General features: G+C 53.1%; 1 protein-coding gene across 1 annotated transcript in view; it reads left to right on the top strand.

Annotated features, from left to right (window-relative positions):
• LOC129392709 (uncharacterized) overlaps positions 1 to 17184 on the top strand; it is a 126515-nt gene that overhangs the window by 62051 nt on the left and 47280 nt on the right. The window contains 6 exon segments of the mRNA XM_055089741.1: positions 2884 to 3192; positions 3865 to 4094; positions 4170 to 4311; positions 4694 to 4722; positions 5374 to 5451; positions 16066 to 16273. Of these exon segments, the coding sequence (XP_054945716.1) occupies positions 2884 to 3192; positions 3865 to 4094; positions 4170 to 4311; positions 4694 to 4722; positions 5374 to 5451; positions 16066 to 16273 (996 nt within the window).

Genomic DNA, 17184 nt, shown 5'->3' with positions numbered 1-17184 from the left:
GAACCCGGTTCCCCTGCATCGGCAGGCGGACGCGCAACCACTGCGCCACCAGGGAAGCCCTCTTTTTATTTTTTTAATGGTGTCTTTTGAAAAGTGGAGGTTTTAAATTTTGATGAAATCCAATTTATCATTTTTTTTCTTTTGTGAATCATGCTTTTGATGTCATATAAGAAATATTTGCCTGAGGCCACAAATTTTTCTCTCATATTTTTTTTCTAGAAGTGTTATGATATTAGGCTTTAAATTTAGGTCTGTGGTTAATTTTATTTGTTTTTTTATTATTGAAGTACAGTTGATTTCCAATGTTGTGTTAGTTTCAAGTGTAGAGCAAAGTGATTCGTTTTATATATATGTATATATATATATTCTTTTTCAGATTGCCTTCCATTATAGGTTATTACAAGATATGGAATACAGTTTCCTGTGCTATACAGCAGGACCTTGTTGTTTATCTATTTTATATACAGTAGTGTGTATCTGTTAATCCCAAATTCCTAATTTATCCCTCCTTTACCCTTTCCCCTTTGGTAACCATAAGTTTGTTTTCTATGTCTGTGAGTCTGCTTCTGTTTTGTAAATAAGTTCATTTGAGTCATATTTTAGATTCCACATATAAGTGCTATCATATGATATTCATATTTGTCTTTCTCTGACTTACTTCACTTAGTATGATAATCTCCAGGTCCATCCATGCTGCTGCAATGGCATATTTTATTCTTTTTTATGGTTGAGTAATATTCCATTGTATATCTGTACCACATCTTTTTTTTTGAATTTTACTTTATTTATTTTTTATACAGCAGGTTCTTATTACTTATCTATTTTATACACATCAGTGTGTACATGTCAATCCCAATCTCCCATTTCATCACACCACCACCACCACCCCTGCCACTTTCCCCCCGTGGTGTCCATACGTTTGTTCTCTACGTCTGTTATACCACATCTTCTTTATCCATTCATCTGTTGATGAACACTTAGGTTGCCTCCATGGCTTGGCTATTGTAAATAATGCTGCTATGAACATTGGGGTGCATGTATCTTTTCTTTTTTTAATTTTTTTAATTTTAATTTTAATTTTATATTGGAACATAGTTGATTAACAATGTTGTGTCACTTTCAGGTGCACAGCAAAGTGATTCAGTTATGCATATACATGTATCTATTCTTTTTCAAATTATTTTCCCATTTAGGTTATTACAGAATATTGAGCAGAGTTCCTTGTGCTATACAGTAGATCCTTGTTGGTAATCTATTTTAAATATAGTAGTGTGTACATGTCAATTCCAAACTCCCAATCTATCCCTCCCCCACCCTCCCCCCTGGTAACCATAAGTTCGTTCTCTAAGTCTGTGAGTCTGTTCCTGTTTTGTAAATAAGTTCATTTGTATCATTTTTTTCTTAGATTCCGCATATAAGCAATATCATATGATATTTGTCTTTCTCTTTCTGACTTAATTAACTTAATATAATGTGGATAATCTCCAGATCCATCCATGCTGTTGCAGATAGCATATTTCATTCTTTTTTTATGACTAATATTCCATTGTATATATGTATCACATCTTTATCCGTTCATCTGTTGATGGACACTTAGGTTGCTTCCGTGTCTTGGCTATTGTAAATACTGTTGCAGTGAACATTGGGGTGCCTTTATCTTTTCGAATTAGAATTTTCACCTTTCCTGGATATATGCCCAGGAGTGGAATTGCTGGATCATATGGTAACTCTATTTTTATATTTTTCAAGAACCTCCTTACTGTTCTCCATAATGGCTGCACCAGTTTACATTTTCACCAACAGTGTAAGAGGGTTCCCTTTTCTTATGTGGTTAATTTTGAATTAATTTGTGTATATGTTTGGGTAAAGTTCACGGTAGTTTTTTCACATGTGGATTTCCAAACAATTCAGCACATTTATTAAAAAGGCTATCCTTTTTCCGGTTAGTGACCTTTGCACTTTTGTCAAAAATCAATTGACAATTTGTGTATGGGTCTATTCCTCGATTCCACACTGTTCCATTGACATTATTTCACACTGGTTAACATATTGTAGGGCATGGTGACATAGGGCCCTAAAATGTAAGGAATTTGTAAAAAGATGATTTCAAGATTCTGTGAGAAATTTCCACCTGTATAGAAAGTGCTCTGGACTCTGTGATAAAGGTTAGCAAGAGCTCTATGTCTGGTAGCACAGAACAAGGGTGTCTAACCCAGCCTGGGGGTGCAGAAAGGCCAAGCAAGGCTTCTTGGAGGTGGTGACCCCCGAGTCAAACCTTGAATGAAAGGAGAGAGGTATAAGGGCACTTGAACCACGTCAAGACCCTACTGGAGCCCAGTGGGGTCAGGAGATGTAAATGTAAATGATAAGAGCAAGAATTTCTCTAATGCATGAGTTATGTATTGGAATGGGACTAGCTTAAGGGTGTGTGGGACTAGCTTAAGGGTGTGGAATCTTTTTCTCCAGTGGGTGGAAGAGACCTCTGAGCAGTTTTTCTCTCCGTAGAATTCCAGGTTGGACCCCTCGAGGCTTTCTGGGTCTCGGTTTTGTTGTCTGTAAAATGGGGGCTTTCTATCACTTTGATCCGTGACTCTCCTGAGCAGGATTCAGCACTGGTATTAACAGACACGCCTTGTCAGGCTTGCTGCTTTTTTGCCAAAGCTCTTTTATTTGTGAATTAGCTTGCTTGGTCCTCGGAGCATCCTGCGGGGGAGGTGGTTTAATTTGCTCCATTTCCCAGATATGCTCTCTCCGACAAGAATTAGAATTTTATCATGGATCTAGGAACTTCCTGCCCCAGGATTCTTTGCCTTCCTTCCCAAAGCAGCCCAGTACCCTGGGCTGATACCCTTCTTTGTATGGGTTCTCTCCCATCCTCTGCAGGTACCATCAAGGTCACTGCTGACTCAGCTGTGCTGGGATTCCTCTTGCGGGACAAGCATGAGAAGGCAGGGAACAGCACCAGTGTGCACAGTGTGACCTGCATCCTTGTCCAGAATGGCAGCCGGGCCTTGCCAGGAGAGCTCCAGCTGAGGGGGCGACTGCAGGCCCAGACAGGGAGCCTTGAGGGCCAGGCCAGCCTCCATGCTGACACGGCCAGCCTAGCTCTGGGTGGAGTCTGCATCTGGGGCCCTGGGCACGGCCAGCTCTCGGTCGCACTGAGTCACAACATCAGCACCTTGAGTGAGGCAGGTAGGAGGGGTGGATAGGGCCCAATGGCTTCCTCCCCCAAAGACTCCCAGGGCCTGAAGCCAAGGGGGTTAAAGGAGCCCCCAGTCCCCAAACCCACCTTCCAGCTCTACTTCCTCCCCCTACTAGCTTCTCCCAGTGCCTCCATCTTCCCTGGGCTGTTATTCAGCCAGAACACTGGTTGCTACCCGGTACAGACACACCTCCAAACTGGAGGGCAGACGCCCCTGCCACTGGCCCCTCCCCCAGGACTCCCCGCCCCCAGTCTGGCTTCTCCAGCTTGGAAGCCTGGTCTAGCAGGGCCTCCAGGATGTTCTCGGCACTGTGGTTAAGAAATAGCTTGGACACCCCCAGCTCTAGCTTCTTGGGGTCATTTCCACGGGACCTGGGGGGGCCCAAAGGTGCAGCAACAAGAGGAGAGCACAGGATCAGACCCCTGTTCCCCTCGTGCTTTCTGAGAGCCACAAATGCTTTCTGAGAGCCCATGCCCTGTCTTTGGGGAGGTAGGAATCCAAAGGGGACACGGGGCCTATCACTTGCTAGGTGTGGCCATTGTAGGTATTAGGTGGGAGCTGCCTCAGGGCTCAGGGGACCCTCCAGAGAGAAGGAGGGCTGTCAGTGACCCCGTTCTGGCTCCCGTGGAGTATACCATCTTCTGGTTCCTCTCATCCCCAGGACTCCCCTCCCAGGCAGAGTTGCTCCTACTGCACAGCCACGTGGCTTCCAACCTCTCAGTGCGTGTGATGCTGCGTAGTGCAGAGCGTCAGCTGGATGCTGCCCTTGGCCTGGAGGGCCCGGTCACCAGCACCCCGGGCAGCCGGCTCCGTGCCAGCCTTGGCCACACGGTGCCCGGCCTCAGGCGCTGGGGCCTCCCCTTCTCCGTGGATGGCCGCGGGCACTTGCAGGTGGGTGAGGGGGCTGGGCCCGGGCCCCGTGGGGGCAGTGGGCCTGAGGGACACCCACAGCTTTGCTTCTCCCAGAGCGTGGGACCCAGTCTGGCGGTCGCGCTGGTGGTGAACGTGGATGGCGATCAGCTTCGTGTAGCCCTGGAGAGGAGGGGAGCCGGCGGCCGCTGGGGGCTGGCCCTGGGGCTGCACCATGGCCTCTCAAGGCTCCAGGTAAGTGACCCAAGGTCCCCATTTGGGCGGGGCCCACTGCCTATGCAACTTCTCTAGTCACCTTCCCAGCTCCCACCAGCTTGCCCCTCCCACCTCCCTAGCCCCTCCCACCAGGTTGCCCCTCCCACCAGATTGCCCCTCCCACCTCCCTAGCCCCTCCCACCAGTTTACCCCTCCCACCTCCCTAGACCCTCTCACCGTCCCAGCCCCTCCCACCTTCCCTCCCAGCCTCTCACCAAATTTCGCATCCTCCTTTCCCATCCGTCCTTTCTCCTTTCCTCCCACCCTCTCCTCCCATCCATCCACCCTCCCTTCCTTCCTCCCCACCCTGCCTTCTACTCTTCTTCTCTGTCTTCTGTCCACTTGTCCTCCTGTCCCTCTGTCAGCACTCCCTCCCCTGCCGTCATAAATGGAAGTGTATTTGAGGCAGCTCCCTCAGAGGCGCTCTGGGTCTATCTAGTAAAATGAAAACTGCTGAGACTCTCACCCTTCAGCTCGTGTTCTGGGTTACCTCCCCTGGAGAAACCCGGAACACTAGACAAGGAAACACACACACAACTGTCTTTTGCATTGTTCTCAAGAACAAAAAGCAGGAAACCACCTCTGGGCCTGGCACAGGTGTGGCTAAACCATCCAAAGTGTGCGAGTGTCAGGGTGAGTGAGCCAGGCGTGTGGCCCGAATCCAGTCTGCTTCATCACTTACCAATTGTGCAACTTTAGTCCAGTTGCTTACTCTTTCTGTGCCTCAGTGTTCTCATCTGCAAAATGGGGCTGTTAATAATCCCTGCCTCCCATGTTTACCTCCCATGTTCCTCAGATGAGGAACCAGTTAGAACCTGGCACACAGGTTACTTCTGTTTTTTTTCTGGTTACTTCTGTTTTTGACGATTCTGTGGGTTAGCACTTAGGTCTGCACAAACCTTTCTTTGGGGGTTATCTTCCCAGGGAGGCCTTCACAAACGGAGATGGGGTCAAGCTGTATCTCAGTACTCTGTCCAGGGTTAAGATTGGGGAGAGACACCTCATGCCTACACATGCCCCCTACCCACCCTGCTGGTCTCCCTAGGTCAACTGCAGTGGAGACGCTTCGCCTGCCCAGCTGTCAGGGCTCTGCTGGGGGGACGTCACTGGGTGGCCTCACGAGGTACAAGGGTCTCTGTCACAGGCAGGGCAGGGTGGGAGATGGTGGTCTGCCTCCGGGGGGGTGGGGTGGGCACAGGCTGAGCACCAGGGGCTCCCTGCTGGATGGCTTAGGGCCTGTGGCCACTGCCAGGCTGACCCACATGGTCCCCTCCAAGCCGTCTACATCCCCAGTAACATGCATCTGGGCTCCCAGCCCTGAGGGGACCCAGCCCAACCTGACAGCAGATGGGTGGTCCCTTCTGTAAGCACACTTAGACAGTGACCCAGAATCCAAGTGTTTCAAGCCAGCCTCTGCCACGGGGAGCTGGGCTGGTGACAGGCATATCTGGGTCTTTTGAGGGAGACAGACCGTGGGGCTCACAGGCACACATGCTGCCCAGGCTGGGGCACAGCACAGCTTAAGTAGCTCCGAGCTCTCCCGGGCCAGGGTGCAGGTGGATAGTAGGTCCTCTCCTTCGAAGGCAAGGCATGGATGGGAGAACTGAGTACAGGGCCTGCACTCCCTGATCTCCAGCGGGGCCCTGTGGCTCCTGGGCCAGGAGCTGTGGGTGAACTGGACATGGGACGACCACTGGGGTTGCCTGCAGACCTTGTCAGTGCTGCCCTGTGGGCAGCTGGGTGGGCAGCTTGTGGTAGGCCTGGCTCAGCTGAGCTCTCAGTCCAGGTGGCTCTGGGGGGCCAGCCAGTGAGCATAGCCCTGAGGATGGCCTTGGGGAGGAGAAGGACAGAGGTTTTTCTGCTCCTGAGGATCTGCTCCGGGACCAGGGAGACATGAGCCTGGAGGTGCTGAGTGGATGCTGCAGGGTGTCTGGCCTGGGGCACTGCCTGGGGGCCCTGGGAGCTGGTGCTATGGGCTCACCGCCTAGCTGTCCAGATAGAGGGAACATGGCCTCCTTGGGAGGACTGTTTCTGCCAGCTTCACCTCTGTGAGCGTAAAAGATGCAGTACTTTCATGCCTCCAGCTTGGCAGTGGTAGCACCTCCACCCAGTACAGGGACCAGAAAATCAGACCAACACAACTTCCTGCCCAGACCTGCCACTCACCTGCTGTGTGACTTTTAGTCAGGCGTTAACCTCTCTGAGCCTCAGCCTCGTCATCAGTAAACTGCAGGTGGCAACACCTACCTTACACTGTCGAGCATGAAATGGGCCAACGCATGTCAGGTGCCGTCTCAATTTGGTATCCTCTCTTTTGGGGTGGTTTCAGCTACCAGGGAATCATGATCTCATTTTACAGATGTGGAAACTGAGGCTCAGAGAGGTGAAGTCACCTTCCCAAGGTCACACAGTGGCCTGAATGGCAGGAGGGTTAGCCAAGAGAATTGAGGATCAGGATTGAAAGGGTCTTAATGAGCTAGACGGATGAGCTGCCTCCCCCCAGAGGAAACTTAAGACTGAGGGGGCACGTGGAGTTAGCAGCTACACCTGTGAGAAAGACTCAGGGCTGGGGCGCGAGGGTGACTTCTGCAAAGACTAACTGCGCGGGAGGATTAGGACAAGATCCATGAATGGACGGCCCTTCCCTCTGAGAGCCATGGTCTGGAATTCCAGGAAAGGGCTGGAAATCGGGCATTCCTTAGTCCTGGAGCAGGTCCGCAACATCCAGGTGGGAGAATCCTTGGGCTGCGCCCCGTGGGTGGCCACCCCGAGCTCCGTGGCTCCTCTGTGGCCTCCATTTAGCTGTGGTGGGGGTGATACATGCATTCACCCTGTCGTCAGTGGTGCTGTCCCCACCCCAGGTGGACAGAGGAGCACTGGGTGACAGGAAAGGGCTGAGAGCAGCTCCTGGTTCTGTCACGGGCGTGCAGACACTCCAGGACCCCCAGGTACACTACATAGAGATGCAGTGACTTCCATTCGAGGCGTTAAGAGGGACGTGTCCAGACCAGAGAGGCTGAGAGGCCCAAGGTTCCATTATGGAAAAGAGAGGAGGAAACGGGAGGGAGGACCCAGAGGCCTCATGGGGAGTGGGGAAGTGGGCATCAAGGGGCCCTAAAGTGCTCTGAACGGTCGAATTTCTTGACTCCCTGGGAGGCCGGTTTCAGCTCTTCAGAGAGAAGTGCTTCACAGGAACATCACCTGTTAAGGGGGGGTGCCCCTGGGGGATGGGGGCTCCCTTGATCACCTGTGGACAGGCAGACGGTGGACACGCTTGGTGGGGTGTTGTAGGGACACCCGCTCGGGCTCACCTTGCCTTTCTTGGTGGCAGAATCCAGCTGTGCTTATCTTGAATGGCTCCTTCCTGGTCCACGCCTTTGGGGCCAGCCTGGCGGCTCAGGTGTCTTCCGGGGACACTTTCGCCCGGGCCCACGTCCACACAGCCTGCGGCCGCCATGCCTGCCTGGACACCAGCCTCCAGCACACATGGCCTCCACTTCAGGCGCTGGGGGTGCCCCCCGACAACCACATCCGAGTGTCCGTGGGGGGAGACGAACCCCCCAGGGCCCAGCTGGAGGTGGCCCTGGGCCCATGCACCCTGACTGCCCATGGGGACGTCAGGACAGAGGCCAACGCCACACGCAACTGGACCTTGGCCCTGGTGAATCACTGCCCCCTGCTGGAGGTAAGCCCCCACTCCACCGGTCAATGTAGGTTCCCACCTCCCTCCACAAGTTATTAACCGCCTGCTGTATGCCCAGCTCTGCACTCAGCATGAGAAACTTTAGTCTTTTTTTGCCGTTGTCACTTGAATTGGGGGGCTCGTTGACTACAAAGCTTTGAGCCAAAAATGGGACCAGAACTGAGTTTTCTCCCCTTTTGCAAAGGGCCTTCCTGAGACACCAGTTCCCTTCCTTTCTGGGGCTCAAGTTGATCCTGTTCTCACATCTCACTTCCCCCATTCCTGGGGTTAAGGCTCCAGCAGTAAGAATGAGCATAGTACGAAGCAGCAGCTGATATGTTCATCAGGCACATGTGCTGAGTGCCCTCTGAGGCCCCTTAAATCCTCACCCCCGGGAGGAAGGGGCTGCTTGTACCCCTCCTTTCATTCCCATCTTGGGTCCCTGCCCCCATGTGGGGTGCGTCCTGGGCCCCAGGGGAGCGAGTTGCTTAAGGTGTCTGCCCTCCGGCCAGTGAACATTGATGTTAGTGATGTATTTCCAGTAGCCGGTGCTTTCTGGGTGCCTGGCTCTGGGCTCACAAGTGTTAACTTACTTACATCTCCCAGCAACTTATGATGCTATACATCAACTCCCATTTTAGAGATGGGTAAGCTGAGGTTGCAGGTTGGAACCACCGACTTAGTGGTGGAGCCAGAACTTGAGCCCCAACCTCTCCGTGGGATACCCTTGGTATCAGTCACCTTGCAGAGGGAGGTGCTGATAGAGTTCAGGCTGTGGGTCCACCGCTGCCCTCTTCGCACCCAGGCCTGTCTCCAGCTCCCCCACCTTGGCTTCTGGAGCTGCCCCTAAATCCGACCACTTTCCCCATATTCCAGGCAACTGGAATCCCACAGGCCCTGCACTCCGAGGGCCGCCTGAGCTGGGGACCCTGTGAATTCGACCTGGCCGCAGGCCTCCGCAGTGACCACGGAGACGCCCACCTGCAGCTGGCCCGCACCTGCGGGGCCCAGCCTTCTGCCCTGGGGCACCTGACCCACTCCCTGCCCCTTCTGGGTCGCCTGGGTCTGCCGTCTGGGAGCGCCGTCAGCCTGACTGCCCGGCCTGGCCCCCCCACCAGCCGCGGCTCCCTGGCCCTCCGGATGGGGCCGTGCCAGCTGCGGGGTGCGCTGGAGCAGCAAGCTGAGAACCAGAGCACATGGACACTGACCACTGAGCCGGGCTGCCCGCTGCTGGAGGTGTGTATGGCGGGCCAGCAGAGTGACTGGAGAGGCAGCTTCCAGAGCCCCTGTCAGCGTGAGGCCTGAGCCTGGCTGACGCTCCCCTCCAGGGGCTTCCCAAGACCCCAGCTACTATTTCCCAAAAACCCTGTCGGATACTTGCTTCCTCTTATCACTAATCCCACATTCCCATTCCGCAGATGAGGAAATAGAGGCTGGGAGAGATTAGAGGCACGCTTTAAAACTAAAGGACCACAGATTCAGAATATAAATTCTTATAAAGGTCTGTCTTCTTAGTAAAATTTTGAGAGCAGGAAGGGAATGAGGGAAGCTGTCCTCAGCTGACAATGGGGAACAGTCACATCTTGGTTTCATAACCTGTTAAAAACCACAGGCTGGGTTTTATCTGAGCTGAGAATTGTCCTGTGATGTTTGGGGGAGGGGAATCCCTGACGCTGGAGTCTGGGTCAGCAGACAGGACTGGTGCCCTCGTCTGAGTGGGACAGGTCACTCCCCTGTCTCCTGATGGAGCTTCCTGGGCACAGGGACAGGGTCTGGTCCACTCGGCATCCCTGAGCATAGGGCTGGGTGCCCACAGATGCTCTGTCAGTGTTAATCAGGTCAACACAGGATTGGGCCGTGAGAGAGTAGAGCATCACGGGATAAAGCAGTCCTGCCCACTAGAACTTTCTATGATGATGGAAATGTTTCATTTTTTGATATCCAGGACAGGAGCTGCCAGCCATGTGTAGCTTAAAATGAGCTCACTAGTGCTACAGAAGAACATGAATTCTTTCTTTTACTTTATTTTAATTTAAATTGAACCAGCCCCAGTCTGAAGCATAGACTGAAGACAGATCAGGTTCAAACCTTGGCTCTGCTACTTCCTAGCTATATGACCCTGGACAATTACTTCACCTCTTTGAGCTTCAGTTTTCCCATCTGTAATACGGGGATATTAACTACCCCTTTCAGAGCCATCAAATAGGGTGAAAAGAGAACATTCTTGTGAATTACTTAGCATGCAGCTGTGCATGTACTAAGTGTTCTATGATGGACAATTGTTGTGTATTATGATTGCTGTTGCAGTTTCGTTGTTACCATAATGGGGGAGGGGCACAAGTTGGTAGGCAGGGCTGGAGGGGTAAGAGGGTAGAAGATGGAGAATCAGGGTCACTCCCGATGTGGGACCACCTTCCGACCCCACTCTCTGTGGTCCTGCAGGGCCTGGGCCTCCCAGCAGGGCTGCAGCTCAGCGGCTCCCTGCAGGCCTCAGGTAGGGAAGCAGAAGCTTCAGGGGTCCTCGCAGCGGCCGGCCAGACTGCCTCCCTGACCTTGGCGGTGGCCCTGCACCCATCCGAGGCCACACTTCGAGCGAAGATGAGGCACACGCTGCTTTCACTGCACTCCATTCCCCCAGAGGCCTCGCTGACCGTCCAGCTTGGGTGGGAGGCCGGGCACCAGCTGGGCCTGGAGCTGCACGCCGGGGCCTGCGAGCTTTGGGGCAGCGGTGAGCTGCAGCTGGACCCCTGGCTGCAATGGCGGGTGCTGTCCGAGAGCTCCTGCGAGGCCCTGCAGGTAGGTGTGCCAGGGGTGAGCGGGAGGGGTGGGCACCAGGGTCTCCAGGGGACAGGACAGGGGCCTTTTTTTTTTTTTTTTTTTTTTTAATTTTTATAGAATCTATCTCTTAGGGATTTTGTGAGGTTTATTAATTAATTTATTTATTTTTGCTCTGTTGGGTCTTCGTTTCTGTGCGAGGGCTTTCTCTAGTCGTGGCAAGCGGGGGCCACTCTTCATCACGGTGCGCAGGCCTCTCACTATCGCGGCCTCTCTTGTTGCGGAGCACAGGCTCCAGACGCGCAGGCTCAGTAGTTGTGGCTCACGGGCCTAGTTGCTCCGCGGCATGTGGGCTTCTTCCAGACCAGAGCTTGAACCCGTGTCCCCTGCATTAGCAGGCAGATTCTCAACCACTATGCCACCAGGGAAGCCCAAGGGGCCTCCTTTTTGACCACTGCCAAAACCAGAGAGATTGGGTGAACCCTGGAGGGATGGACTCCTCAGATACTTATTGAGGATCTCCTCTGTGCCCTGGACATACACCCATAAACAAAGCAGAGATGAATGCCTGCCTGGGGCAGACTGGCAACCCCCAGAATAAATCACTGAACTGTGGAGTGTATTACGCAGCGGTGAGGGCTAAGGGGAGAGAGAAGGTGGCAAAGGGGGGCATAAAAAACAGGGCAGATATTGCAATTTTATAGTCGGTCAAGATTGGCTCCAAAGACAGGATGACGTTTGAGCACAGACTTGAAGGAGAGGAGGGAGTAGCATTGTTTTGTGTCTGGGGAAAGGGTATTCTAAGCATGGCCAGTGCAAGGCCCTGAGGCAGGGCTGGAGAGGGAAGGGCATTCTCTAGGACTGGGGTCAGCAAACCATCTCTATTAAAGTTCATATAGTAAATATCTTTGGCTTTGCGGGCTGTTCAGCCACTGTTGTAACTGCTCAGTGCTGCTATTGTAGTACAAAGAACCATAGACAATATGCACTATGTGGGCGTGTCTGTGTTCCAATAAAGCTTTATTTACAACAGGCAGTGGGCTGGATGTGGCCCATGGGCCATTGTTTGCTGACTCCTGTTTTATAAAAAGCCCACGGGGTGGGAGCACACTTGGATTCAGGATCCATCACAGAGGACTGGATAGAAGTTGCATGTGGGTGTGAGAAAAAGAGGGCAGTGGATGGCGACTGTGCTTTTGTCGTACATGATGAGAGGTCTGGGGCTGCTGTTCCCCGAGTGGGGAGAATGGTGGATGGAGGAGGAGGGTTGGGGAAGTGGTGTCACCAACTCCAGGCCTATTTTGGATGTGTTAAATTTGACGGGGCTCTTAAACGCTCAAGTGGAGATGTTGGGGGCAGCTCTTGAGTTGGGAGGTCGGCTGTGGTCTGGACTGGAGGGCTCCACCTCTAGGTGGTCACATTTAAAGCCACAGACTGGCTGACATGGCTGTGGGGTGGGTGGAGACTAAGTGCTCAGGCTGCAGAGCTGGAGGGATGGGAAGGAAGTGGCCAAGGGAACCAAGAAGAACAGGCCAGGAGGAGGAGAAACCCCAAGGGAGAGGCTGGGGAGGAAAGGGTTCCAAGAGGAGGGAAGGGTTACCAGGGTCAAACGCTGTGTCAGACAGGTGGAGAGTCAGGCAGCCGACCTGGGTGCCGGGAAGGCCACCTTTGAGGCCAGGAAGCGCCAGACTGAATGGCAGTTCTGCCCCTTGTCTCTGGTGACCTTGAGCAAATCACTGTTCCTCCCTGAGCTTCAGTTTCATCATCATAAATGGGGTGCAAAGGCCTCTTCCACTCTCAGGATTAGATGAACACACTGCCGATGTGCTCTGGGATGTGCTTGCGGGAGCAGCCGAGAGAGATGCCCGCGTGGGCCAGCCTTGCAGCCTGCTTCCTGGACAGGCTCCCGTCTGCCTCTTGGGAGCAGGTGTTTGAGTTCTGTGTGCCTGGGAAGGCGGAGGGGATCGGGGAGGAGAGGTGGGGAGATGCACGTTCGCAGCTGCCGGTGGTTGGAAGACTCTTGGCCAGTTGGTTTCACAAGATGTGGTTCTCTTGGGTATAAAGATGCGATCCTCGTAGTTTGGGGAGGTGGAAGGGGGTGGGGGAAGCTCGTTGAACAGTGCAGGGCTACCGACGTGGGGACCTTGGGCGCTCTGGGAACCTGATCAAAGTCACAAACCCTCTCCTGTAGAGACTCTTGTGGGCACACGCCCCATTTTGTGGTCAGTTCAAGGGGGATTATAGGACCCCTGATGCCCACTTGGGACCCCACCCTAGTCAAGAAGCCCTGCTTCCATCTCCTTAAACCCCTCCAGGCCCTGGGGGTCCCGGGTCGAGTGGATGGCTCCGGCTACATCATGGTGAACTCCATGGCCGTGGACGCCCAGGTGCTGGTCACCGTGGATGCCAACACACTACGGGGGCTGCTTGTCCTCAATACCACCGAGGTGAGGGTGTGGATGGGTGGGGTACCCAGGGTGGCCTGGGAAGGGGTGCTGAGGCCATGTGCTCCCGAGGCCCGAGGAGAAGCATTTGGATACCCGCTGAGCTCTAGAGAGGACCCTGGCAGATGAGAGCATCAAGGTCCATGAGTAGAGGAATGAGGCTTCCAAGGAGAAGTCCCTCAGCTGCCCTTTCCCCTTCCTAACTCCCCAGGAGCCACTGCTCGTACGAATTCTTTAATGTCATGTTCATGGAAGCACACAGCGTGCTCCCTTTTGCATCTGCCTTGTTTTGTTCGACATTATGTTTGTGAGATTCACCCACGCTGTGTTGATTATCCTTTTCACTGCTGTATAGTATTCCATGGTGTGCCTCTATCACAATTCATCTATCTATCCTATCCATTAGCACTTGGACAGTGTCCAGCTTCTTACTGTATATTATTTTATTAATTAATCACATACATGTTTTAATTTTATTTTTTAAATGTTTTTATTGTGGTATAATATGCATAACAGAATTTACCATCTTAACCACTTTTTAGTACACAGTTCAGCGGTATTAAGTATGTTCACATTTTTGTGCAAACATCATCACCATCCATCTCCAGAACTCTTTTCATCTTGCAAAACTGAAACTCTATACCCACTAAACAATAACTCCTCATTTTCCCCTCCCCCGAGCTCTGTTGATTTCCTTCCTTTTTAAGGCTGAATAGCATTGCATTGGGTGGATGGACCACATTTTGTTGATCCATGTATTCATCAGTGGACACTTGGGTTGCTTCCACCCTTTGGCTGTTGTTATGAGTGCTGCTATGGACACGGGTGTACAAATATCTCTTCGTGATATCTCGCACGAGTCTTGGTTTCTCTTGCTCTATTGTAGACCCAGCAGGAGGTGAACTTGCTGATCACACACAACCTGCGTCAGCCCTTGGCCCTCCCAGCCCGGGTCCTGCTGGACCTGACCACCGAGAGGCTCGGGCCCAGCTACAGACACACCCTGCGGGTTGGAGTGGACGGCAGACAGGTAGGGGCTCTGCTGGCGGGGCCTTGGGGGGCTGGGGGCTGTGGGGACGGCCCAGCCCGATGGCCCCGGTCCCACGGTCATCCACCCTGACAGGTGTCTGAGGAGCTGACCTTCACTAGGTGGCCGGAGCACATCTCCCTAGACTGCACGTTCCAGCACAACATCCCCACACTGCAGACGCTGTGGGTGGAGGACAAGCTGGGCCTGCAGGTCAGCCTCGGCAAGTACCAGTGATAGTGGCAATCATTCATTCATTCATTCAACAAACCTTTTTGGAAATACCTCGGAGACAAGGGGATGGTAGAACAAGGTTCAGACCTCCCTCTGAGCCTCAGTCTCCTCATCTGGAAATTGGGGATGCTAACACTCGTTTTTCTTGCCCAGCCATACCCCCCGGGGCTGTTACCCATTCTCCTCCTCCAGAGCTCCCTGCACTCCCAGCAGACCTGGTGCTTGTCCGCAGCCCTCTTTTTCCCCGTTTTCCACACACACTCCCTTCATGGGCTCATCCGGTCTCACACCAGTGCCATCTCTGCACTGCCATGTTCCCCATTTCTCCCTCCACTGAACCCCAGACCCACCTGCCTGCTGTATCTCCACTCGGCTGCCTGGCAGGCACGTCCGACTTGACTGTTCCAAACCAGACGGGCCGACCCCCCCGACCTGCCCCTCCCCATCTCCCCATCTCGGCAAATGGCGCCTCGTCCATCCTTCCAGTCGTGCAGTCAAACCCTTGAAGTCAACCTGGATTGACCAGCCTCCACCCAGGAGCCCCCCAAGGGTCACCTCATTAGCACAAAAGACTCTCCTATCACCCAGGAAATTCTAAGGGACTTAGGAGCTCCATGTCAGATGCTACTGTCACCCCCATCACTCAAGAATTTACAAGGGTACAGGGGCTCTGTGTCAGGAACTAGGGTCAAAGACCAAATATGAGCAGGAACCGGGGGCAGAGACATCTATATCTACATCTTTCTTATTATTTCACACCCTTCCTAGCCTCTTCCCAGCTTTCTCTTTTCCATCATCTTCCCATTGTTTGACACCTGACGCCTTTGACCTTGTCCTGGTCTGTCTCCCACTTCTGGTGTTTAAGCTCCATGGGGTCAGACATTTCTGTCTGTCGTGTGCATGGCAGCATGCCTAGGTTTAACAGGGGCCAGCATGTAGTAGGAGCTCAGTCAGCATCGTTGAATGATGGAGTGACACTTCCCACTTTATAGAGTGGGTGACATAAAGCAGTGGGGGGCCTCGCCACCTGTTGCCACGCACTGCGTGTTTGGCCAGTGATGGCTGCTGTGCTGTCGTGGCTTCAGTGATTAACTTACGTACATATGGTGGGGAGCTTGCGAACTCAAAGGCCTTTGAGGGCCAAGGTGTGTATTTTTAACTTTTTGAAAAAATTTTTAAAAAATTATTGTTAACTTTTTTATCGTGGCAAAATACGTATTGACCGTTTGAACTATTTTAAAGTGTACAATTTAGGGGCATTTAGTACATTCATAAATTTGTGCGACTACTCTCTCATTCAGAATGTTTTCATCCCCCCAGATGGGAACCCTGGACCTGTTAGCAGTCACTCCTCAGCAGGCAGAGCCCCTCGCCACCAGCAAAACAGCACACGTGTAGTTGGCCACGTGTAACCCAGTTGTTCCTCCAACCTGCTTCCCTGAAGGGGTCCTGGTTCTTCCCATCCCAGCGGCATGGGTGGTACAAAACCCCAGGGTTTGTGGGAGCTGGTGCCAGCTGGGCTGGGCTGACGCTCTCTGTGCAGGGCGGTCCAGCATCTCCTGGGTGTCATTCTAGGTCTCCGTGGACGTTCACGACAGTGACTCTGGCTTTGAGAATTCGGGCCGCGTCTCGGCGGGGGCCGCGTCTCTGAACTACTCCGTGAGCTGCCGTCACCGCGATGGGCGCCTGGAGCTTTCTGGCTGGAGTGAGCACGACAGCCAGGCCCTGTGGCAGGCGGGGTTCCCGGCGGAGGCCCGCATCCGCGCCGAGCTGCAGACGCGCGGTAAGGCAGCCAGACACTGCGCACGGATGAGAGCTGGCTTCCCCCATGTGGGGGGACTGCCCGCCAGCCTCAGGCCTAGTTGACCCTGAGCTCCAGGACTAACCAGGACACCCTTGGCCTTGGAGCCTCACTCCTAAGGGAGCGTCTGTTCGCTTCCCAGGGCTGCCAAAGCAACGTACCATAAACTGGGTGGCTTAAAACAACAGCAGTTTATTCTCCCGCAGTTCTGGAGGCCGGAAGTCAGAAATCAGGTGTTGTCAGGGCCATGCTCCTTCCAGAGTCTTCAGGGGAAAATCCTTCCTTGCCTCTTCCAGCTCCTGGTGGCCCCAGGTGTTCCTGGGCTTGTGGCTGCATCACTGCAGTCTCTGCCCCTGTGTCTCTGCCTCTTCTCTTCTTTTTACGAGGATGCCAGTCATCGGATTAGGGCCCATCCTAATCTAGTACCTCATCTTGGCTTGATTACCTCTTCAAAGACCCTATTTCCAAATAAGGTCACATTCACAGGTCAGGGACTTAGGACTTCAACATAATTTTTAGGGGGAAACAGTTTAACCCATATTGGAGGAGGAAGGGAAGATGATGGTGATAAGAGCCACCATTGATTGAGTGCTTACTGCATACATACCAGGCAGGTCCTCAATACACAGGAGTTAAGGGAATCTGCTCAACCATCCCATGCACACCAAGGGAAAGTTGAAGCCCCTAGTGGGGCCTTTGGGCCCTCAGGATCCACACCCTAACCTATGACCTCTCTCCTGGCCCGTGCTCATTCCACTCCTTTTTTTTTTTTTTTTTTTTAAGCGGTACACGGGCCTCCCTCTGCTGTGGCCTCTCCCGTTGCGGAGCACAGGCTCCGGACGCGCAGGCTCAGCGGCCATGGCTCACGGGCCCAGCCGCTCCGCGACACGTGG

This window comes from Physeter macrocephalus, chromosome 14 (assembly GCF_002837175.3).
Source record: "Physeter macrocephalus isolate SW-GA chromosome 14, ASM283717v5, whole genome shotgun sequence".
Taxonomy (NCBI): domain Eukaryota; kingdom Metazoa; phylum Chordata; class Mammalia; order Artiodactyla; family Physeteridae; genus Physeter; species Physeter macrocephalus.
This window is presented reverse-complemented; position numbering and strand designations above follow the sequence as displayed.